The sequence below is a fragment of the Phyllostomus hastatus genome, unplaced genomic scaffold, assembly GCF_019186645.2.
Source record: "Phyllostomus hastatus isolate PE091 unplaced genomic scaffold, TTU_PhHast_1.1 phas_scaffold_345, whole genome shotgun sequence".
NCBI classification, from domain to species: Eukaryota; Metazoa; Chordata; class Mammalia; order Chiroptera; family Phyllostomidae; genus Phyllostomus; species Phyllostomus hastatus.
The window spans coordinates 17515312-17538674 of record NW_025334024.1 but is presented as its reverse complement, the minus strand read 5'-3'; the positions used below and the strand labels follow the sequence as shown (position 1 = coordinate 17538674).

Sequence of the window (23363 nt, the reverse complement as noted above, 5' to 3'; positions counted from 1 at the left end):
GGGCTTAGCACGGCCTGAAAGCAAACACCCCTGTGTCTTGGCCGCCTCGTTTTGCTGACGCTGCATCTGGGGAAGCCACGGCTCCCAGCGCTGCTGGAAGGCAGACAGCCGGGTGGTTTCTGCTGGCGTGTGTCAGGTCAGAGCAAACCCGGGAGACTCTACCGAGAATCCTGCCCAAGGCCTGAGAGTCTTCCTTACCAGGAACTCATTTTTAAAAGTCCCCAGGGACGATGTCAAAGGGCCATTCCAGACCACTTTCCCTGGCCAAGCCTCGTGTCTCCCTGTGACCCAGGGAGAGGGGACAGCCTGCCAGCCAGGAAGGCGACTTGGATCCCTCGGCTCGGCCCACACAGGGCTTCTGAACCAGCTCTGACCCCATTGGAGAAACCTGGCGCCCGGGCCCAGCGGCTGGCAGCCCCGAGCCCTTTAGACCGTCCTCGGGGCTGGGACAAGGCCCATCAGAAACCTCCCCGCCACCTCCCACCCCAGCTTCCTGCTCTCTCTGAGGGTTGAGAGGAGGGGGGGAGGGGGTGGGACTGGGGGGTGGGATCTGAGCACAGGAGGAAAGGCTTGGAACTTGTTGAGAGCTTCGTGGGAGACCTGGCCACCCAGCCCTGGCCCAGCCCCCGAGGGCAGCCGAGGACACCAGGGGCCCTGGAAAGGCAGCGGCTAGTTCTGCTCTGCGCTCAGCAGCCGGACAGCCTCAGCAATGGCCCCAGAGAGCCCCAGACGTGCCTGGGCTGAGGCTGAGCAGTGTTCTGGTTAGCGCAGACTCGGGGGACCACTCTGGTCTACCCACATGCCCAGCTGTCTGCCCCAAATCCTCCCATCTGTGGCCGGCACCAAGAATAATCAGCTTGGGATCTCTCACGGCAAAACACTTCCTCCGAGGCTGATTTCTCATGTCTAAGAAGATGCTGCTGCCCTGGCTGGTGTGGCTCAGTAGACTGAGTGCTGGACTGCAAACCAAAGGGTTGCTGGTTCGATTCCCAGTCAGGGCACATGCCTGGGTTGCAGGCCAGGTCCCCAGTATGGGGTGCATGAGAGGCAACCACACATTGCTATTGTTTCTCTCCCTCTTTCTCCCTTCCCTGACTCTAAAAATAAATAAAATCTTTTTTAAAAGAAATATTTTAAAAAATGATAAAATTTTTTAAAAAGATGCTGCTATCAGGTAGTTCACTCTGCAGTCTGACCCACACCCGGGACCTTCCCATACCTCCTCTGCTTCCCGGTGTCGTTGGTCCTGACGTTCTGGCGACTTTCCCCACAACCCCCTTTCCTGGCCCCACCCAGGCCTCCGCACCGCCAGTGCCCTTTTGCTGGCCTCCTGCCCCACATCTTGGCTCCCTGCTCCGAAGTCCACTCTCCACACCTTTATGAGAATAAAATGCTCAAACTTGTCATTGTCACCTTTACCCAGCAGCCCCCGTGGCCCCAGAACTAGAGCCCCACCTCCTCCCCACAGCCCACGAGGCCCCATGCCCTCAGTCTCCGAGCACTGCCTCGGCCTCAGCCCTGGGCTGGCTCTCCACCTGGGGCAACCTGCCTGTGATCTCTGCCCCTGGCACACGCTCCAGGGAGGGCCTCAAGATGCCCTGAAGAGAAACCCTTGAAATGCAGGAAACAGGGCTGCTTCCTAGGCCCAGCGCAAAAGGCTGAGCTGGGAGGGCGCACCCCTAGCCGAGAGAGCCCCGCCCTCCCTCTTCTACAAGGCACCACTGTCCCCCTGGGGGCCGACTCCGTGAGAGCCCACTGCCCCAGCTTCAGCAGGACCCAGCTGAGCAGTGTGCAGGCACTGGGGCAGGTGGCAGCCCCGCCCCCACCTGGCGTGGCTCTTCCTCCCAGGGCTCCTGGTTAGGACCACACCAGAAGCAAGCTGGCCCCATAGCTTCCATCTGTCACTCCATCTCCTGGCTACTCCTCAGCCCAGGTCTTCTGGTCCAACGCCCCTCAGCAGCAGAGCCCGGGCCCCAGCTGGCATCTCTGTCATCACGCCAGGCCCTGGTTAACAGGAGGGCATGAGGACCCCTGGCCTGATCTTCACTCTTCGGGACAGAGTGTGAGCGTGGCAGCCAGCCGCAGCCAGGCCTTGAGAGGTGGCAGCTGGGCAGCCCGCCCCCCATCCACTTTCTAAAACCTCTCCCTGATCCTCCAGGCCTGGAAGTGATCTTTCAGCCCCTCAGGCCTCCCAAAGGCAGAAGGCACATGGCCTCTTTAGCCTCCACACCTCCGCAGCCCTTTCCAAGGGTCCCAGAAAGATAGGAAGGGAGGGCCTTGGCCCCACGATGCCCCAGGGGCCCAGCAGGCATGGAGGCAACCCTGGGCACAGTATACTAGGCGGGGCAGCCCCCTGCTCCACACTCACTCATGGCCCACGGAGGGACCCTACTGGCCAGCTGGCCGCATCAGAGTGTGAGAGGACAGCGTGTTCCCAGACTTTACTTCTGCTTTTCCAAAGGTCACTCAACGACACTCTCCTGGGGAGCTCAGGGGTTTTCAGGAATTGTGGCCTGCTGAGTGAAACCAGATGTGCAAACACGCCCCCTAGAGCCCGGCGTGCCCACCCAGCCACTCCCTGCAAGGCTGGCAGGGCTCTGGAGCCCGTCACACCTGTCTCCTGGGCCCAGGTGAGGGGGCTGCTCTGAAGGGCCTGGACCTGGGCTCTCGCTTCGACACTCACTCTGCCCCGGACGCTCAGATGCTGCAGCTTCCAGGGGCTCAGAGCAGGGAAACTCAACAGATGGCCAGATGTGGCCAGATGGCCAGACCAGTGGCCCAGTGGAGCCGGAGCCGCCCCCTCGGCAAATGTGCTGCGCCTGAGTCTCCTCCCCTGGCTCTGGGGGTGGGTGACAGATCTTCATGTCAGCTCCAAAGCAGATGTGTCCACTGGCTGCCTGGCTCTGCAGGGTCAGAGCACTGCATCTGGAATTCCCTGTGCGGGAGCCGCAGCACGGACACCATTAACCCTGGGTTTACCTGCAGCCCGCAGCACAGGCTGGGAGACCCCTTTATCTCCAGGGCCCTGCCAGGGCCCACCACGGGCTCCTTGCACGCCTCATGAAACACCAGCGCACTCTGGGTTTCGACTCTTCCTAGCAAACGTCAGCCCTTCCTCCCCTCTCTCAGGTGCCGTCTGCCATTCCACACCCAGAGCCCAGGCACTGACCCCGTCCCCAACGAAGGTGTCCGTGGCCTCTCTACCTGGCCGGAGCAGGGTCCACCCATCACCCACTGGGCGGCGGTCCATGCCACAGCCCCAGGCCCCCTCTGAAGCCCCATACCACTGGTTTCAGGATGCTGCTCCCCGGGTGGCTGAGTGGGCTAAAGGAGAGAAATCCTGGGCTCTGAAGCCACAGTCTGCTGGGCTCAGCCCCTATCCCACAGTCTGGCCAGGAGCAGCCTGTGGACTCTTTCTGAACCTAGGTTCCAGGCCGGTCACCTAGTGGAAGTCCCCATCGTGCCAGCCTCCCAGCGTACCCGCCACAGACCCTGAACAGAGGCAGTGTTGGACAGAGAGAACCGAGCACGGCCCACCGCACCCACCTCTCCTGGCAGAAAGGATCCTACCCAGGGCTCCACAGCTTAATGCCCTCAGCCCTGGTCAAGTGATCTCCATGCTTGGCTCCAGGCCACTGCTCAGGCTGTCCTACTCGGGGCTCCACAGAATGCCCCTGCCCTTCCTTCCCACGGTCTGTCCCCTTCCCCTCCCCGCGGGACTCCGGCACACTCTCCTCCCCACCATGAAGGCTGTGGGGCCTTGTGCAGCCTGGGCACGCGCACACACAGGCCCCACTCTATCTCCTGGCAAAGGAGGGACGGAGCTGGCTTGAAATTTGGGACTCTTGCCCCCAAGCCCACGTCTCACCTTACCTACCAGCAAGATCATGTAGAGCTATGGGCAGCCCCAGGGTCCTGGTCAGAGGCTAGGCCCCAGCTCTGCACCACCTGCTATACCACAGGTGGCAAACGCAAGGCCCGAGGGCCGAATTGGCCCTCCACCTTATTTCTACCAGGTGGCAGCTCCAGCTCCTTTCTCCTAGTTAGGGAGTAGTTACATGTATACAGTCCTAAAAGTACATTCGGCCCTTTGAAGGCAATCTGGAGGCTGACGTGGCCCCAGGTGAGAATGAGTTTGACACCCCCCGAGCTACACCCTGAGCTGCTGCCCTGGGGGCCACGGGAGCAAGCAGAAGGTGGGGCAGCCAAGGGCAACTTTTGCTCCATGGGAAGCCCCCAGGCCGGCGGGCCAGCAGTCTTGGGAAGAACCTGGAGTCTGCTGCTGGCACGGCCACATGCAAGTTACTGGGTTTCAGCTGGCGCAAGGCAGAGCTCCTGCAGGGAAAGGACAGTCAGTTCTCCTTCCTCGCTCCCCACACCAGCATTTTATTTCATGCTGGAGGACTCTCATCGAGGTGAGGCATTTGCGGAAGGGGAAGGGACTGAGCTGCAGAGATGGCCCCGCTGACGCCTGTGGCCAGCGGCACCACCCACCAGCATAGTAGACACAGGGAGCAAATGGGAGTGTCACTCCCCATGTCCAGGAGGCAGCAGGACGTCTGACCCAGGTTCACCACCCTTCTCCCTGTTCCGAGACAGGTGGCAGGTGGTGGCGGAGTCACATTTAATTGCCCTCCTGCTCTCGAGAACACCTCGTCCCTGTGGCTGGAAGAATAAAGCATCTCTCACATCCCATGAGGAAGTCAACCCATCCAACAGTCAGGAGGGTGCCAGGTAGGTGGCGGTCCCATGTGCCAAAGGGAGGGGCAGGACTGGTTACTGCTGCACCCAGGGCAAGTTCCAAGAAGTTATCCTCTGAGCGGAGAGCCACAGATCCGCCTGGAGAGGCCCTTACCAGGACACTCCACCCAGGCCCCGCAGCTCCACACCACATGTCCCAGGAGACGTGAGGCTCGAGGGGCCGTTTCCCTGTGTGTTGCTGCGCCACAGCCCTGCCTGGGACTCAGGAGACCCAGCCTCGCCCTGCAAGGCAGGGCCACACCTCTGCTGCTGTCCCGTACTTAGACCTTGAGCAAGCTCTTCATTCTCCAGGTTCGCCACTCCAGTTACAGAACCTGGAGGTTGGCGTGGACCTGGGGTTGTGAGGAAGAGCTTCTTTTCATTTTCCCAAAGACGCGTGTCTGCCTGGATGTGGGTGGAAGAGATGCAGTGGTCTGGAGTGGCCAGGTGCCGGGCAGCCAGGGCAGGCCAGCTGCGGCAGCAAGCTTGCTCAAAAGCTGGCCTGTGCCGCGTCTGGCCCCCGGGTCTGCTGGCACTCACCACCTGGGCAACCCTGTCAGCCCTTCGTGCTGGGTGTCCATTCCTCACACACAGGCCTCTGGAAGAAGGACACTAAGGAAAACTAGAGCTCACTTGGATTGCGGAGGGCAGCTGTGTGGCTCCTGGAGGCTGTGCAGAGTGAGAGTAAGCCAGGCCAGGCTGGATTCTGGCTGCAGCATCCTGCCATCCCCGTGGTGCCTAGAGCTAAAGCTGTGGAAATACTCATTTTGCCTAAACTTGGACCTTATGGATGGGCTCACAGAATCAGCCCCCTGTGGGGTTGCAAGCCATGCTGCTCTCAGCAGGAAGCCTCACCCCCTGCAGCTCACAGAAACTGTGCAGCCTGGGCCAGGAGCAGAGTTGAGCCATTCCCTACCTGTGCCCAACAGAGCCAACAGGCCTGAGCCCGGGAGGAAGTGGCAAGAGCAGTGAACATCCACACTGGCCCTGCAGAGGACCCCAGGCCCCTCGCACACCCTGATCAAGGGCATGGCAGAGCATGCACCAGGGTCACAGCAAGCGAAATGCCACACTGAGCACGGTCAGCCCAGTGCACGCAGGCCGGCCCCTGGCAAAGAGCTGGTTGCCTCACAGAAGAAGCTGGGTCTAAACGATGGAAGTAAGGGAGGAATGGCAGTGACATGGAGCCCGGGCCAGGCCTGAAGGGTAACACTCCAGGACCCTCATTTCTCCCGGGCTTAAACAGTTGAGGGTCAGAGAAAATGGAGCCACAGTCCAAGACCTGGAAGCCTCAGGGCCCTGCATGCCAAGTCACAGGCTGTGGCTCATCCATATTCCTCAACTGCCAAACCTTTCACCTCCAAGCTCGACGCCCCGTGGCAAGGCCTGGGTAACTGCAGGGGCCCCAGAAGCAGGGCCTCTTTCACCTAATCAACCCTTCCTGAGTTGGGGGCCAAGGGCACAGAGGCCCAATCCTTCAGTAAACGAACGGAGGAATGAATCAGAGAATGTAGGGATTCTATAGGAGGAGCCAAGATGGGTGTCAGGAGGCCACAGACAAGCCCTTGAACTTCACCTCAGCCCACTTCCCAGGTGAAAACAGAGGGGCCTGGCCAGCTCTGACACCCTACCTGGTCAGGTCCGGATCACACTGCTTCTCTGCAACCCCAGCTCCTGTGGGTCACTCAGGAGCTCGAGACGAGTCCAGAGGCCTGAGTGTGCACGGAGCAGCCCTGGCAGAAGAGCCGGGGGGAGGGTGGTGCAGGAGAGGCCTGGGGCTGGGGAGTATCTGAGCACCACCAGAGAAGGGGCAGGCAGAAAGGGCTGAGCTGCAGCGGCGAGGCACCTCAGATGACTCCTCAGAGGGGAAAGCCCCATCCGCCGGCCAAACACAAAGCCTCGGCTGAGGTCAAGGCCTGAAAACCGCTGCCTGACTGGCCAAGGTCTGGAGAAGTGCCAAGGGCCAGGTCAGAGCTGGCCAGGAAGGTGGTGCCCGGCACCCAGTCGGGGCTGTTCCTCCACACACCCCTTCCCCAGCCACGGTTCCACCTGCCACTGCTCAGGACTGCCGTGTGCACGCAGGGGCAACCTAGCCCTGCCCCCAGAGCCGCAGGGTGCACTGCAGCGTGCTGGATGCCGACAGACAGAGCAGGCATCAGGCTACACCACAGCAGCCTCGCCTACTAAGTAGTCCTTCAGGGCCTTGATTTTCGTACCTCTAACAGGGGAGGAATGCCCACATTCCAGTGAAGGATAGATATTTTCCTCAAAAACCATCCAAGGAGTGGTTGTTGAATGAGGCAGGAGCCAGGGAGGCCAAGTGAAATTGGGGAGCAGGAGGAGAACTGTCAATTACCCAATAACAACCCCATTCAAGCATGACTGTAACTACAGAACCTACAGAAGAGTGTGGGGTGCCTGGTGTGGACCTCTTCCCGAGTCACCCTATGTGCATATACCTGCCACACACACTCCTGCCTGTCCCCCAACGAGCCGGAGGAGACCGGGAGGAGTCTATCCTGAGGCTGAGCTTTCCTTCTCCTGGAGGGGCCGTGCTGGCAGGTCAAGGGCGGAGCCCACCTGGAGAGGAGGAGTGCTTCCGGGAGCCTGGAGAGCACGGCCCTAACCCCTCGACAGCCTCAGGCTTCTACTTGGTGCCCCCAAGCCCCTGGTTCATGGCTAGCACACAGTGCTGTAGCTGCTGCTCTGACTTGCAGAGCTCCCAGCATGCCTCAGGCGGAGGTGAATGAGGAAGGTTTGGTGGTCAAGGCTGGAGCAGCCTGCACTGGGCACCAGGACAGACAGTGTCAGGGAACTGTCCCCTGGCCTTCTCCTTCCCAACCCAGGAAGCTGGGGCACAGGGAAATGAGGGTGGGAAGAGATGGACACATAGGAGACCATGTCAGGAGCCACACTTAGTCTAAGAAGGCCAACTGGAACTTGCGTGAGGGAAGCAGGGCCCAGGGAAGAGACCACGCAGGGAGAGCAGCCTTAGACGGGTTCCCTGCAGAAGAGCAGAGGAGACTCAGCTGACTCGCTGTTCCACTACAACCCCTACCTAGCTCTCTGGCAGCTGAGTGGTCCTGGTGCACCCCCTTGTGGCCAAAGGGAGGATGGCACTTTCATCCTCTAGCTTGGGCGCTCTCGCAACCAACCCTCCAGTTTAATCACTGCCTCAGCCTCCAGGTCTGCATCTCCCCCAGACACCGGTCCCTGGAGGAGTAGGCTGCAGGCACCCACAGAAGCACACAGGAATGTGACATAAAGAAGAGGGAATGGGCCCAAGGTGGACATGAGTCTGAGGAAGCCAGAATGGAGACAGGGTGGGTTTGAGTCTGGCCGGGAAGGATTGGTGTGTCTTGTGTTGAAGACAGAGGCTTCTGAAACACAAGACTGAAGAGGATGTAGAGGAAGCCTGTACGTCCTCACCCTCTACGCTCTTGTTCTCCAGCTCAGCCAGACCCTCCCAGGTTTCCAAATTCCTTTATCCAGCTCTCTACCCCATCTCTACTGCCCCGTGCTGTATCTTAAAATATCAAGTGCTTAATAGCCCAGAAACAGGACATTCAAAGACATGGTGCACCTCTCCAGGATGGGGGGGTGCTCAGCTTCTCCTCCTTGGTACCTCAAAACCCGGTACCCTGCCAACACCAATACAGCACTGTCACTCATCTTATCATATAAATAGCTATTGAGCATTCACTCTGGCTAGGCACAGGCATTGTGCTGCAGAGTCCTAACAAAGTGCAAGTGATTTCTGGTTCATTCTGCAGGTGAGCAAATAAGCTTCAAGGCATTAAATCACATGCTTAGCCCTGGCTGGTGTTGCTCAGTGGATTGAGTGCGGACTGCGAACCAAAGGGTTGCTGGTTTGATTCCCAGTCAGGGCACATGCCTGGGTTGCAGGCCAGGTCCCCAGTGGGGGCCACGTGAGAAGCAACCACACATTGATGTTTCTCTCCCTCTCTAAAAAAAAAAAAATCACATGCTTAGCATCACACAGCTGGCCAGACAGGGAGCCACGGTCTGCCTGCTGCCTGGCCTCACAAAGAACTCAAGAAAGGCGATTCAGAGAGGCCCCAGGGTCCCGACCCTGAGTGGGGGCAAATGATTCACCAGAAAGACAATGACATCATGTTCATTCTTGATGCATGTGTCTGGCAGCTGAGCCCAAAGCACGAGAACAGACACAAGTAAGAAAAGGGGTCTGGGGTGCTGTAGCAGGCACTCTGACCACGGCAGGAAGGGTGAGGGGGCAGCCTGCCAGGGGGCCAGGCACAAAACTATTAGAGGCTGACCCGGGCCGTCAGGGACAGCAATTCTGTTCCATCTCACTTCAAGTCTAACAGCCCTCATGCGGGAACGGCTCTGTTATGTGCAGTGTATGCCACTAGGAAGGAGGGAAAGTGAGAGTAACACATTGTAGAAGTGTGTTATGCAGAATGTTTAAAATCAGGTGTTGGGCCCTGGGGTAGCTCAGTTGGCTAGAGCATCATCCCAATATGTCAAGGTTGCAGGTTCGATCCCCAGCCAGGGCATATATGAGAACCAACCAATGAATGCATAAATAAGTGGAAAACAAATCAATGTTTCTCTCTCCCTCTCTCTTTTCTCCCTTACTTTCTCTCTAAAATCAGTAAATTAAAAAAATTTTTTAAATATTTTATTTATTTATTTTTTAGAGAGGGAAGGGAGGGAGGGAGGGGGGGAGAGAGAAAGAGAGAGAGAGAGAGAGAGAGATACATCAATGTGCGGTTGCTGGGGGTTATGGCCTGCAACCCAGGAATGTACCCTGGCTGGGAATTGAACCTGGGACACTTTGGTTCCCAGCCCGCGCTCAATCCACTGAGCTATGCCAGCCAGGGCAGTAAATTAAAAATTTAAAAAGTAAATAAAATAAGGAGTTGGGGCCTTTTCCCCTCTGCCATGCAGAAACCCTGATTATCCAGAAAGCCTTATCATCTTCGAAGGTCCTGGATGGCTGACATCTGCCTGTGCACCTCAAAAGGCCCTAGGCATGAGTTCAGACTCCGGCGCCACCTCAGCAGCCAAGCCCAAGTAATCACTGAGTAAATCCGAGAGGAGGCATGCTATCACCCACTGGGGCAAGTTCTGACACAGCCTCCTGCGTAAAGCGGGGGGTTATCAGGTCTCCTGTGGACGGCTGCTGTCTTGACCATAAACAGCTCCCCAGACAACACCAGGCTAAATAATACACCAGTGCAAGATGCAATCTTGTAAAGGGAATGCAAGGCGTGGCTCGGGGAGGGGGGACGAAGGAGAGAGAAAAATGACCAGGTGAGAGGTAAATAGGGGAACTGCACCCCAACAGGGGCCTGGGGCTCTGGGGCCTGGGTGATGTGAAGTGTCCCGCCCTGGCCTGGGCCCTCACACACGGTCCCCAGGGCTCTAAGCCTTCAGCTGTCACGAGAAAGGGCCTGATGCAGGCTCCCTACGACTCAGACCAGCCCTATGAGGCTGCGGACCAAAGTCTAGAGGTCACATTCTCAGGGTCACTAGCAGGGGCCTCAGCTTGGACGGCTGTTGGTGTAACTTCTCTTTGTTTACCTTTATGTTCTAACATTCCTTATTTTAGAGGTCTTTATTAAATGTCTTAATCATAAAATATCTGTCTACTGCGATACATTCAAACAATGGAAGTGTACACAAAATGGAAATGGAAATATTCCCCTTTAGGCTGCCACGTTAAACAACTTGGCATTTATGCTTCCAAATGCTCTTCCACGGGCATTCACCTGGTATTCTTCTAAAATGGGAATATATTATACTAATGCTTTGCAACTTATCACCTAACAATGTATTTCTAAATCAGTCCTTATGGAACTTCATGCTTTTGAGTACATGCACAGTATTTCCTTGCAGGCCCAGGTGATGGTTTATGTAGCCATGTCCCTGTCGATGGACAGCCCGTCGGTTCTAACAGGTTCCTGGCACCTACGAGGCCGGCATGAACACCTCTGCACATGCCATCTAATGCTAATCTGGGGGTACAATTCTGTAAGTGGAGCCACAGAGTTACACAGTGCACACACGTGCAACACTAACAAGGTTTGAAAATCTGTCCTTCAAGGGATCCACACTGAGTCACTCTTCCCCCAACTTTAACTTTCGGGATTTAAAAATACATATGTTTCGTTTTTTAAAAGGTCACTGTGCCCAGTCACGCAGGGGAAGGCGTGGCAGGCACCGGGAGGGGGAATCCCTGGCTGCTGCTCTCCCTGTCCACTTGCCAGATTGGGCTCCGGGCCAGGTGTCCTTGTCAGGCAGGCCTGTGTCCGCTTGTGTTCACTTGGCCCACCGTTGAGGCTGCTCTCCAGCCTCCTGGCAGGACTCCTGGGCAGGACGAGGCTTCTAAGGGAGGCTTGCCCTGACCTCGAGCCAACAGATGGCCGGGCGTGGGCTGAACTGCCGCCAGCCAGCACGCTGATGACTTCCAGAGTGCCCCGGGGCCACACGGCCACCTCCCTCGCACACTCCGACGCAGCACAGCTCCGGCAGGACCCCTCCCCTCCCCCAGCCCGTCCACATCCCGAACCTGCTCTTCCTCTGGGGGTCCCCACCTCAGAAGCAGCTCGGGTCACTTATTCACCAGAAGCCTGGCTTCTAACCCCTCACACCCTCCTATCTAGTAAGAACTGGCCCAATCCAGCGTGTTCCACCCCTTAAGGTTGCCTGTGACTCAGACTTATTCCCCCACATGCGGCGCCTGCCCCAGTGCAGCCCACAGTCTCCCTTGGAGGCTGGAACAGCTGCCTGCTTCCAGCCTGCCTCCTTCTAAATCCATCCTCCAGGGCCCCAGACCAAATTTCTAGTTGCATCATACCATCAATCTCCACTCCCACAACTTCCCCCTTCTTCACCCACTGAGGGATCAAGTCCAAGCTGGCTCGTGGCAGCAAGACTTCCTTCCTGCCGATCCCTAGCTCCTCCCCTGCTCAGGCGCCTCATCCCCTTGCAGCAAGATCTAGCTGGAGAGGGACAAACAAGGCAGTAGGTTGCCATGGTCACCACCAATGATCCATGCAAGATCACTGATCACAGGGCATCAGGGGTCTCTCCATGCAGTGATGCCATTACCCAGGGTACTCGGGACAACACAGACCCTCAAACACAGAGGGAGAAACGTCAGGTATGTGTGGGGCCCAGCTCTCATAGCTCAGAGACTCAACCTGCTTGCTCCCTTCCTTCCACAGTTACCCCCTTCAACACGCCCTTCCCCCAAGGCCCCCTGATCCCTTTCTCTCGCCTGTGACCAGCGGATTGTCAGGACTGTGCTACCTCTTCCTCTGGACCAGATTTGACCCTGAGGGACTTTGGACTGAACTAAACTTGTGTTCCGTCTGAGCAGTAGTCACCTAATATCACCAATGTCAACAGTCTCCTCTACAAACAAAACAGAACATACAGAATGTTTCCAGGCAAGAACATAAACAGAAAGTCTTAGGCAAGATACTTCCCACACATTACCCTTGACCTAACTGAAGGGTATGTGTCTCTTTTTTTATTTTTATTTTTTATAAGATTTAATTTTTTTAGTTTTAGAGAGAGGGGAAGAGAGAGGAACATTGACGTGTGAGAGATACACCAATCGGCTGCCCCTTACACGCCCCCAACTGGGGACCTGGCCCACAACCCAGGCATGTGCCCTGACTGGGAATCAAACTGGCAACCCTTTGGCTTACAGGTCGGCATTCAATCCACTGAGCCACACCAGCCTGGGCAAGTCTCTCTTTTTAAATCATAGCCCTCATCCCTCCCGAGCTGCATGTCCTTCCATGACACCCACGCCCTTGCATGAACCAGCCGATGCTCCTCTCCTCGCTCAGCCCTTGCACTCCCCGGACACGGGCTCTCCTCCCTCTTCCCACTCTCTGAAGCTCCTGATCCTCCACGCAGCTTCCTGTTCCTGAGACTGCTAATGCCACTGCTTCCTCCCACCTCCTTGGCCTGGCTATTTTTTTTTCTATAACAGTTTTACTGAGATATATTTCACATACCATACAATTTGCCCATTTAAAGTGTACGATTCAATGGTTTTCAGTAGGTTTACAGAGTTGTGCAACCACCACCACAAGCAATTTTAGAACATTTGGTCACCCCAAGAGAAACACTAACCCTCTAACTGCCACTCCTCACATGCTCCCCGTGTTCCAAAACGTACCCTGCGCCCACTGTCCGTTCAATGCCGCCGAGGTCCGGCAGCCTGCCCATTGGACAGGGACACCTGCCCCCGAGCAAGGCCTGTGTGGCATGTTTTCATCAGGCACTCCAGGCCCAGCATGGCGCCTGCTCCCTCGGAGTGACAGGAAGGAACAACCATGGTGGGAGCGGCAATTTCTCTGACAGCTCACTCGGGCCCCCCCTGCCCCCCGGCCCTGTGCTTACGCCTCGCTAATATTCCACAGAGCTCCTACTGGCTATGTTCCCATTGTATAGCTGAGAGTAAATGACTGGCCCAAGGTCACAAAGCCAGTAAGTAGCTGGGCGGAGACGAGCTGATCGGTGAGCTCTGCTCTGTCTGAACGCCGAGCACTGCCATCAGCCACGCACTGCCATCAGCCGCCAGCCCCTCTTGCCTCTGTTCTCATTAAAGTTGCTAATGACCTTCGAATGGCGAGACCAGATGGAAGGCTGTCTGACTTCAACTTCAATGTCTCGGCCACGTTTGGCACTCCCCACCCCCTTCTTTTTCAGGTCCTCCCCGGTGGCTACCCACCTCTCAGGGGCTGCCTTCGGCCTGCTGGCAGACCATCTTTTTCCCCATCTTGCTTAGCTGAAGTCCTTCCCGGGGGAGGGTCTCGTGTTTGGCCTCTCCTCTTCTGACTTTCTGCTCTCTCTCGGGGTCAACGGCCATACTCCTACCCCGACTCCCCAGGCTGTCTCCCAAGCTCAGACCTCACAGCTGATTGCCAAAAACAGCCTCCAAATCTCCACTCGAGTGGCTCACAGATCCCTCAGTCCCGTCTTCTCACTCCTTCTCCAACCTGTTCTGTCTGGATTCCACCCGTAAGTCCACGCTGCCACCTGTGCGACTGCCTAAGCCAGGGATGAGGACATCAGCCCTGACTCATCCTTCCTCAGAGCCTCCTTACCCGGCCCTCCAGTCCGACCGAGTCCTCTTCCCGAAATTCCCCCACAGTGCTCCCGGACAACGCCTGCGGGCAGACTGCCGTGCCTCGGGCCTGGGTCACCACGGGACCCCGCAGACTGCTCTTCCCACCTCCGGTGTGGCCGCTTCCTCCAATCCGCTCTCCTTTTCTTTGTTTTGTTTTTTTTAGTAGACAGGCTTCCAGATGTTGAGTGCCAGGACCTTCTGCTCACGGTGAAAAAAAAATCCAAACAAATGCCACGCTCCTCTCCTGCACCTGCCACCTTCACCAGAAGCTTCTCTCCAACCCACTTGTGAAACTGCAGATGGCCCTGACTGGTGTGGCTCTGTGGGCGGAGCACTGTCCTGCAGATCGAAAGGCCACCGGTTTAGTTCCCACCCAGGGCAAGCGAGAGGCAACCCCAAGTGACATTTCTCTTGCACATCAATGTTTTCTTCCTCTTTCTCCCTTCCCCTCTCCCCAAAAATAAATAAATAAAATCTTTTTATAAGAAAAAAACTGCAGACACATTCTAAAGGGTCAGTCCAACAGTTTTACCCCCCTGTCAGCTACAGTCAGGAAAAAGCACGTCCTAGGGCTTTTGCAATCCTTCAAGAGCTGACTGATGTCTGTGTGACTTCCCAGTCCCACTCCTAGCCACACCACAACTGGTACGGAGTGACCTGCCACTCCCGGAGGACACCAGCTACATCGGCACCTGCAGTTTCCCTGGGCGAGCCCAACCCGGAGTCTCGCTTTCTTCTTCCCAGGTGAGACAGTCTCTTACGAAACAAGGCAGAAACGCCGAAGGAGACGCTGTGATGAACAGAAGACAAGTGCCTCTGGACAGAGAGGGATACAGTGTTCTGAAAGGCAGCCAGCAGATCACGCATGGAGCTCTTCACCCACAGTCCCCAGGGATCTAGCTCACCCCGCCCCCCCGGAATATTGGTGGTGTTTCTTCACAACAGGAAGGAGATGCCCTGACTGGCCCAAGCATCAGGTAGGGCCTCATTCCAAATTAGGAAGGTGGCATCTGATAACCATCCGCTGAGCTGTGGCTGCATAATCCAGCAAGCTATGTGATTTTCTGTATCTTCCAAGTTTCTGAGTAATAAATGAGCTAATCCATAGAAAAATCCTAGATACAACGACCAACCCAGTAGCAATGAGAAACCTCTGGACTCCGATCACGGTCTCCAAATATCGTATCTCAACACAGAGAACCAGGTCCCCTAAGAGAAACGGTGCCTCTAGGTCTGGGTCGGGAAATGTGCAAAGACAGACGAGGACACAGTGTCCTCCAGAAGTGAGGGAGCTCTCAAAGGGTACAAGGTTGTGTCAAAAAGGCTTGGCGGGCTGCTGAACATGCTCCCGCCGGCCAGAGGACACTGTGAACACCAGTCAAGTCAAAGGACTAAAGCACAACAAACACACTGAAGTACACGGTGCGTTATGATACCGAAACAAAAAGAACAAACCCACCTCGGCAGTCACCTTTGGAGGGTGTTGGAAAACCAACTCAATTATTTTGAAAGCTGGGAAATATGGACGAGGATCAGGCATTTACCCTGCCTCCCTCATATAAACTATTTCAGGACAACCGAGTAGTTGATTACTCCAAGTTTCCAGGTATAAAAGTATCCAAACTAGCAACTGCAGAAGGAAACGTGGAATACCACCATTCCGCAGCCCTGCTGAAATAATGATTCTAGGCAATAAATGTCCGTGATTCCTCATGTCACAAAAAGAGAGACAGCTAGACATTATGTGCCTCCCAAAGAAAGTACAAATATTACCTATTAAATATAATTTTTTTTCTTTCCTTTTTTAAAAAAGATTTTATTTATTTATCTTCAGAGAGGGGGAGGAAGGGAGAGAGAGGGAGAGAAACATCAATGTGTGGTTGCCTCTCATGCCCCCCTTACTGGGGACCTGGCCCACAGCCCAGGCATGTACCCTAGACTGGGAATCAAACCCTTTGGTTCACAGGTCAGCGCTCATCTGACTGAGCCACGTGAGTCAGGGCTAGTAAACATTCTTTAAAAAATGGAATCTAATCAAGCCTTTGTATCTAACTACTAGTTTACAGGAAAAACAGGGGACAAAGGAACATGTTAAACTAGATGACAGGAATGTAGTTAGCAACATTGAGATGGAGGGGAAATCTATAAATCAAATGACCTGGCTTCTTCAATAAGTAAAAGGAAAACTAAGAGAGACAGAGAACCTATGTATTAAAAGGTCAGAGATAGCTTCAGCCAACTGAAATATATGGATCATATTTGTATCCTGATTGAAATAAATGTTTTTAAAAATTTGAGTGAGAAATATGAACACAAAATGGATATTTGATGACATTAACAAGCTATTGTTGATTCTTCTATTTGTTTAAAATATTTTATTTATTTATTTTTTAGAGAAAGGGGAAGGGAGGGAGAGAAACATTAATGTGAGACAGATACATTGACTGGTTGCCTCTCATGCGCCCCCAACTGGGGAATGTGGGCCACAACCCAAGCCTGTGCCCTGACTGGGAATCAAACTGGCGACCCTTTGGTTCACAGGCCAGCACTCAATCCACTAAACCACAACATTTAGGGCTAAAGAAATCAAATCAGTAATCAAAAAGCTCCCAACAAATAAAAGTTCTGGACCAGATGATTTCACAGGTGAATTTTACCAAATATTCAAAAAAGCATTAAGACCCATCCTTCTCAAACTATTCCAAAAAATTGAAAAGGAGGGAAGGCTCCCACCTTCATTTTACAAGGCCAGCATCACCCTGATTCCAAAACCAAAGACATTACAAAAAATAGCACAAAATTAGAGGCCTATATCCCTGATGAAAATAGATACAAAATCCTCAACAAAATGTTAGCAAACCAAATTCAGCAATTAAAAAGATCACGCACCATGATCAAGTGAGATTTACTCCTGGGATACAAGGTGGGTTCAGTTTCCGCAAATCAATTAGTGATACACCACACAAGCAAAATGAAGGATAAAAATTACATGATCCCATCAACAGATGCAGAAAAATCATTTGACAAAATTCAGCACCCATTTATGATAAAAATCCTAAGCCAAGTGGGAATAGAGGGAGTATACCTCACTGTAATAACGGCCATATATGACAAACCCACAGTTAACATCCATGATACTCAGCAGTGAAAAGCTAAAAGCATTTTCCTTAAGATCAGGAGTGAGATAGGGACGTCCACTCTCACCGCTCTATTCCCCACAGTACTGGGAGTCCCAGTCACAGCAACCAGACAAGAAAAAGAAGTAAGAGTATCCAAATAGGAAGCAAAGAAATAAAATTGTCATTATTTGCAGATGATATTATACCATTGAGAGAGAACCCTAACAAGTCCACCAAAAACCAATTGGGAAACTGATCAGTTCAGTAAAGTAGCAGGATAAAAATTTAATATTCATAAATTGGTTGTGTTTTTATACACATTATCAGAAAGAAAAATTAAGAAAATAATCCCGCCCTGACTGGTGTGGCTCAGTTAACTGGGCGTCATCCTGCAAAGCACAAGATCGCTGGTATGCTCCTGGGCAGGGCACTCGCCTGGGTTGCAGGGCCAGCTCCCGGCTGGGGTGCAGAGAAGAGGCAACCAATCGATACTTCTCTCCCTCTCTTTCTCCCTCCATTCCCGTCCCTCTACAAATAAATAAATAAAATCTTTTAAAAATAAAAATTAAAAAATGATATTGTAATAACTACATATGGTGTCAGGGGGTGCTAGACTTATCACAGGGATCACTTCCTAAGTTACGTAAATGTTTGGCCACCACATTGGACACATGAAACTAACATAATAGTGAATGTCAACTGTAATTGAAAAAAACTTATTATACATCTCTTATCTATATTTTGTTTCCTTACATACAAATTAGCATTTTACATGCCAAAAACAACTGAAATACTATTTTAATAATTATATTAATTATATGGTTGTACCATAATCTACTTGATCGACTTTCTACCATTACTTATTACTTAGATAATTTCTAATATATAGGTGTATAAATAAATTGATTTTTAACTTAAAAAAAAGAGAACATTCAACAAGGTATCTCAGCTCTTATGGCATAAAATAGGCGCTCTGTAAGTACATGTTGAATGAATGAAAACATTAAAAGTCAGTTATACTGCCCTGGCTGGTGTGGCTCAGTGGATTGAGTGCCAGCCTGCAAACCAAAGGGTTGCCGGTTCAATTCCCAATCAGGACACATGCCTGGGTTGTGGGCCAGGTCCAGAGGCAACCACACATTGATGTTTCTCTCCCTTTCTTCCTCCCTCCGTTCCCCTCTCTCTAGAAACAAATAAAATCTTTTCAAAAAAGTAAGCTATATTGTATATTTTCTCTTCGTACATCTCTGACCCACCTCCTTTTGCCCACGAGCTGCAACCCAGCTCCCAGAAGGTACTCAGTCAGCACAACCAGAAACACAGAGCTGGAAAGAGCTTTTATGGCCATTAAGCTTTCCTGTCCCACCAACTCACCAAAGGGGTAGGACCTCTCCAGGTTCCTTATCCTACCTCGGAGAAGAGACAATCAAGCAAAAATGGACTATGGAGGACATACAGGCTTCGGAGATGCTGAGACCAAGAAGAGGTCAGAAGCAGACGCCCTGTTCGAGTGGCATCCGTGGAGGAAGGCCGGGGTGTGGTGGAGGTCTATATTTGCCCTGAATTGCGGAACAAATAAACCCCCTCTGACCAACATGCTGCACCTTCTGAGAAATGTCAAAACACTTGAAACTGTTCTTTGGAAATCTCATCACCTCAGGACACAGCTACAGTCTCACTAGGCACCACAGGCTTCCTTGGTCTCCTCTTCCCACCCCCTCTCCCTTCCCCTGGGGCTGGGGAGGCAAAAACATCCAGCAACAGAGGCCTACAGGACAGGCCTCTGGTGTCATCTTCAGAAGCAGAGAAGGCCTTTCTGTAGAGAATAAAATGGTGTTTCTGATCACTTCTTCCTGCTTCTGTTTATCCCCAAGCCCTGAAAGCCCTGAGCATCTCCAACATACACGGTACCAAAAACCCCAAACTCTATTTTAAGAAACGTCTAGAAAAGCAGCACAGACACCAGAGGAGCTGTAACTGGGTACAGAGGACCATATTCTAGCCTAGCATGGCCACAAAGAGGTTCTTAGGTGGGGTGCTACGGGGGCTGGGCCTTGAAGGGTGAAGTCACCGGGCTTCGTGATTCCAAGAAGGTAGCAGATGGAATGGCAGGTGCGAACAGTACTGAAAACAACTAAAATTTGCCCAGTGCTTACTCTGTGCTTGCTGCCACGCTAAGCATTTTACCCAAAACAGTTGATATCTCACAACCTTCTGAAGTAGGTACTGTTTAATATTCTAGATGAAGAACCCAAGGTCCAGAGGGGTGAAATAATTTGTCTAAGGTAATGCACTAATTGGAAGGCTGGGATTCAAACTCAGATTTGTCTGACTCCAAAGTCCACCACACTACATGCACCAAGAACTGGGGGCGTGGCTCGTGGGAGGGAAAGGAATATGCGTGAAAGAGCAAGAAAATCCCTGAGTGTCACGCTGAAGGTTCCTATGGCAGGCCACAAGGGGACCATGTCCCGAGCAGTGCTATAGGAAAAATGGAAGGTTTGCTGGGAAAATGGGAACCCTATGGCCCCAGAAGGTGAGGGGATCAATGGGCGGGGCGGGGGGATAGGGAGGAGTCAGCAGCAAGAGTGAGAAAAGCCTGGAAGAGGAACAAGTTTACCAAATGCCAGTTGGCAATCAATGGAGTCCGCCTCAGATTTAAGCAAACAAAGATCTTCCTCCAGTCCCAGTCAGTCCACGAAACTCACATTAAGTGCCAACTGTGTGCCAGGCCCTGCCCCACAGCCTCCCTGTTTCTCCTCCTTTTCCAACAGAGGACAATCAGGCTGCTGACAGGCTGCTACAATCCAGCACCCGACGTGCTCTCCTTTCCTTCCCCACCTCCTCCACTTCCACAATGGAGGTGAACCACCTTTTTTCCCCCACATATATGTTAAAACCATAAAATATACAGCCTGACTGGTGTGGCTCAGTGGATTGAGTGCCGGCCTGAAAACCAAAGGGTTGCTGGTTGGACTCCCAGTTGGGGCACATGCCTGGGTTGCAGGTCAGGTCCCCAGTAGGGGGCGCTCCAGAGGCAGCCGCACATTGCTGTTTCACTCCCTCCCTACCTTCTCCTCTCCAGAAATGAATGAATAAAAGTATTTTTTTAAGAAACCCTTTTAAATAAAAAAATAAAACCATAAAATATACTATTGTATTTTAATCTCAGTTTTAAAATTTAAAGGTATGTATCTTTGCATTGTTGCAAGATAAACAAAAACGAGTTTTTAAAATTGAGCTCACTTTTAACCTCAGTACACTTTTTATTTGAAAATTTCCTCCAGAGGGTGAATCACATCTAGTCATCTTCCCCCTCCAGCCACCACGAGACTAGCTCAAGAGTACACTTAGGGGTCAGGGATGGGGACTGACATCCTAGCCACAGTGCCCTTCCCTACCGCCTGGGGGACGGGGAGGAGGCGAAGACTGGAATCAGCGACATCTCCAATTCAGTAAATTTGATGCTCTGTGTGCTGTGAAGGGGGAACTCGGCTTCTCGCAATTCTTGTGCTAAGAAACCCTATCCCAACAAGCATCCTCTTGCTGAGGGTTTGCGTCTTACAGGCCAAATACAAGTGTATGATCTTCCAGACCTGTAGGGCCACGCCTTGCTCTCCCAAACACTGCCTTCGGAAGACTGCTCGGCCAGTGGTTCCGCGATGGGAAACTCTAAGCAGGCTCAGCAATTCCCCAGGAAGCTTCAATGATCACAAGCGCCTTGGTGTACGTGTTAGTAGGGAAGTGGGGGACTTTTCCGCTTTGTTTCCCCAAACGTTACCACCGGACAGCTCACTCTGGCGCCGTCAGGGTAAAGGGACTTACATGGGCACATCTCACACCGACCAACCACTCCCGAGAGACCTGAGCGGGTCCCAGCAGAGACGAACCACAGTGATTTTAAAGGCTTGTTTGCGTTTGGGTCTGGGCCGGGCCGCAGCTGGAGGCAGATCCCCCTCCAGCGCCTCCATCAGCCCCCGAAACCCCAGTGAGGCCTCTCGGACCCTTCGAGAGCCCCCACATTCGCCTTCCCTTTCACAGCCGGGCATCCCGGCCCCACGGCTCACCCTCGAGCGTCTCGCACTGCACCAGGTTGAGGTAGTCCGCCTGGCTGAGCACCCCGGCCTTCAAGCCGCGCACTAGTCCCTCCAAATAGCCATTGTCCACGTTGAAGTAAAGCTCCGGGAAGGACGACATGGCTGCGGCGGGGGCTGTGGAGCCGGAGAACCCCGATCAGCAGGCTCACAGCGCAACTCCTAGATCAGCTGACTCCGGGCCCGCAACCGACAGTCAAGCGCGTCAGGTGACCATCATGAGTGTCACGTGATAACGGGGCTGTTCAGAGCGGCGCTGGCCTTCCGGGTGTCATGGAAAGGACGCGTAGAGCAAGTGTGGGCTGGGACGGCTCTCTGGCGCCTGCGCACTGAGGATCTGCTGAGTGTCCCTAGCCCGCCGCGAGGTGGCGCTCGTAGCCGTGAAAATTGGATTGGGCCCTCTAGCTTTCCCGGGTCTGTCGAATCTGGTATTGTGGGGCGTGCAGAGTAAAGACGGGAGCTATTTATGCTTGGAAATGTTCCAGGCTGTTGAGTCAGCCTTCTCCCAAGGGGAGCTGAAGCATGGCAAGGGCGACCTTCGCTAGGTGTCACACATCGAGTTGGCTGCAAGCAGGCTCTGGAGCCTAATGCCTGTACGCCAGCCAGCAGTTGCCGGCCCTGCCCTGTGCTGTGTGCCCCTCACCCCTGCCCCTCATTTATGGTACAAGATTTTGAGGGCTGGAGAGCAGCTCTTCTCTTTTTCCCTCAACGGTACCTGGTGCCCTAAGAGCGTGCATGTAAGTCAGCTTGATGGGGTAACACAGGTCCTGGTGTAGGGTGTGTGGTTTCTAGGTTTGCCTGCATCCCCAACCCTGCCGTGACCTACCCCCTCCAAAGGCCACGTTCGAAATAATGCCACAGCCTTGGAATTGGTCCCAAACTTTATTCACGCCCCCCCTCCCAAATCCAACTCTGACGTTGACCAGTTAGGTGCGGCTGCAAGGGTTCGCAGAAGTACCCAGCTTGCGGCAGTAGCAGAAGGCGTTGAAGAACCGGCAGTAGCACGTGGCACATGGGTCACAGCATGGTACTTGTTGTCCCAGACAGGACTCATGCAGCCTCAGGCAGCGACGGGGGGAGCGTGGCTCGCGTCCTTCCGGATCTAGCACCTGCAGGGTTGCGGGAGTATGGGCCTCTGAAGGCAGGTCCAGAGACCTCACCTGCCCCCATTCAAGTGGGATGGTAGTGGAGCATGGGGGTCTGCAGTGTCATTCCATGCGAGGAGGGCACGAAATGGAGAATGGGGATGATGCCTGACGTCCCCTCCCCAGACCTGTGGCCTCACCCATTTCCCTGAACAGTTACCTCTGCCAAGTCCTTGGCCCCCTGCAGCAGATCCTTTTCTGCCTGCTCTGCAGTTGTCCTCTTCAGCCCAGGCTGCAGGCCCAGGCCTGGGACAGCAACGTGAGGGCAGAACACACGCACCTCCTCTCCCCCATGCACAAAACCCCCAGCTCCCAGCCAGGGATTGGGAAAGGAGAAGGACGGCTCTTAATGGGCAGAGTAGTTTGTGGCCAAAGGATTCCAGGCCCCACCCAGACCCACCCCTGCCCACACTGACCTGACAGCTCTGGGAACAGGGCCTGCTCAGGCCTTCTGATGCCCTCCGGGGGTGCCAAGCTCATCTGGGCGCCCTGCATGGCAGGTAGCACCAGCAGCAGGGCACAGCTCAGCACTGCAGTCAGCATGGCCTGGCTCAGCAGGAAGACCCACCACTTAGTCCCTCCTAGTCCCTGGAGAACCCTCTAAATGCCCAATCCCCAAGAGGGGTCCCCCAGAGAGGAGGCGTCTCTGCCCCACCAGGGGACTTACTTGTGCTTGCTGGGTCCTTGCCCGGAGAGTTCCTGGCCACCCCGTGCCCCCAGCTTATATAGCAGGGTCTAATGAAGGGCTCCCATGTGACTATTCCCCGCAGCCAGGGCATGGGAGGCCCTCCCCAGAGGCAGGGGAGGGTAAAACTTGGGCCTGTCTCTCTGGAATCTGAGTTTTGGGTGCTCTACTAGGTGACCATCTCCAATCACTGTCGAGGTCTCCAGGAGCCAGTTAAAGTTTGGAAACAAGTTAGGGTGCCAGAGCCCCCCAAATTTCTACAGGTCAGGGACCTGGGTAGGGGGGTGGCTAGGCTGGAGCCATTAGCAGTAACAAGGCAGGCGGCCCTGAGAGCTTAATTTAATTTGTGGCCCCGGAGATGCTCACTCAGACATTATGTGGCATGTTGTTCGCTTTGTTTACAGGAACATGGGTCCAGGACATTGAATTGGGTGATGGGCCAGT

General features: G+C 53.9%; 2 protein-coding genes across 2 annotated transcripts in view; both read right to left on the bottom strand.

Moving 5' to 3' along the window:
- Positions 1-21297, bottom strand: part of ATP6V0D1 (ATPase H+ transporting V0 subunit d1) — a 38849-nt gene extending 17552 nt beyond the window's left edge. Inside the window, exon 1 of the mRNA XM_045818965.1 lies at positions 21063-21297. Coding sequence (XP_045674921.1) covers positions 21063-21192 — 130 coding nt within the window. The 5' untranslated portion in view covers positions 21193-21297. The remainder of the gene's footprint in view (positions 1-21062) is intronic.
- A 718-nt stretch (positions 21298-22015) lies between these two features.
- LOC123806171 (agouti related neuropeptide) lies at positions 22016-22777 on the bottom strand. Its single transcript, XM_045819206.1, has 3 exons — positions 22651-22777; positions 22395-22480; positions 22016-22198 (listed from the first exon to the last, which is right to left on the bottom strand). The coding sequence occupies exons 1-3, from the start codon at positions 22775-22777 to the stop codon at positions 22016-22018; spliced, it is 396 nt and encodes a 131-aa protein (XP_045675162.1).
- Positions 22778-23363: the final 586 nt, after the last annotated feature.

Excerpts from the sequence above, each read along its gene's own strand:
- LOC123806171 (XM_045819206.1), bottom strand. The coding sequence starts at position 22,777 with ATGCTGACTGCAGTGCTGAGCTGTGCCCTGCTGCTGGTGCTACCTGCC. Across the intron at positions 22,481-22,650 it reads CCTGTTCCCAGAGCTGTCAG|GCCTGGGCCTGCAGCCTGGG; the intron begins GTCAGTGTGGGC and ends TTGCTGTCCCAG. Across the intron at positions 22,199-22,394 it reads GGGCCAAGGACTTGGCAGAG|GTGCTAGATCCGGAAGGACG; the intron begins GTAACTGTTCAG and ends GCAACCCTGCAG.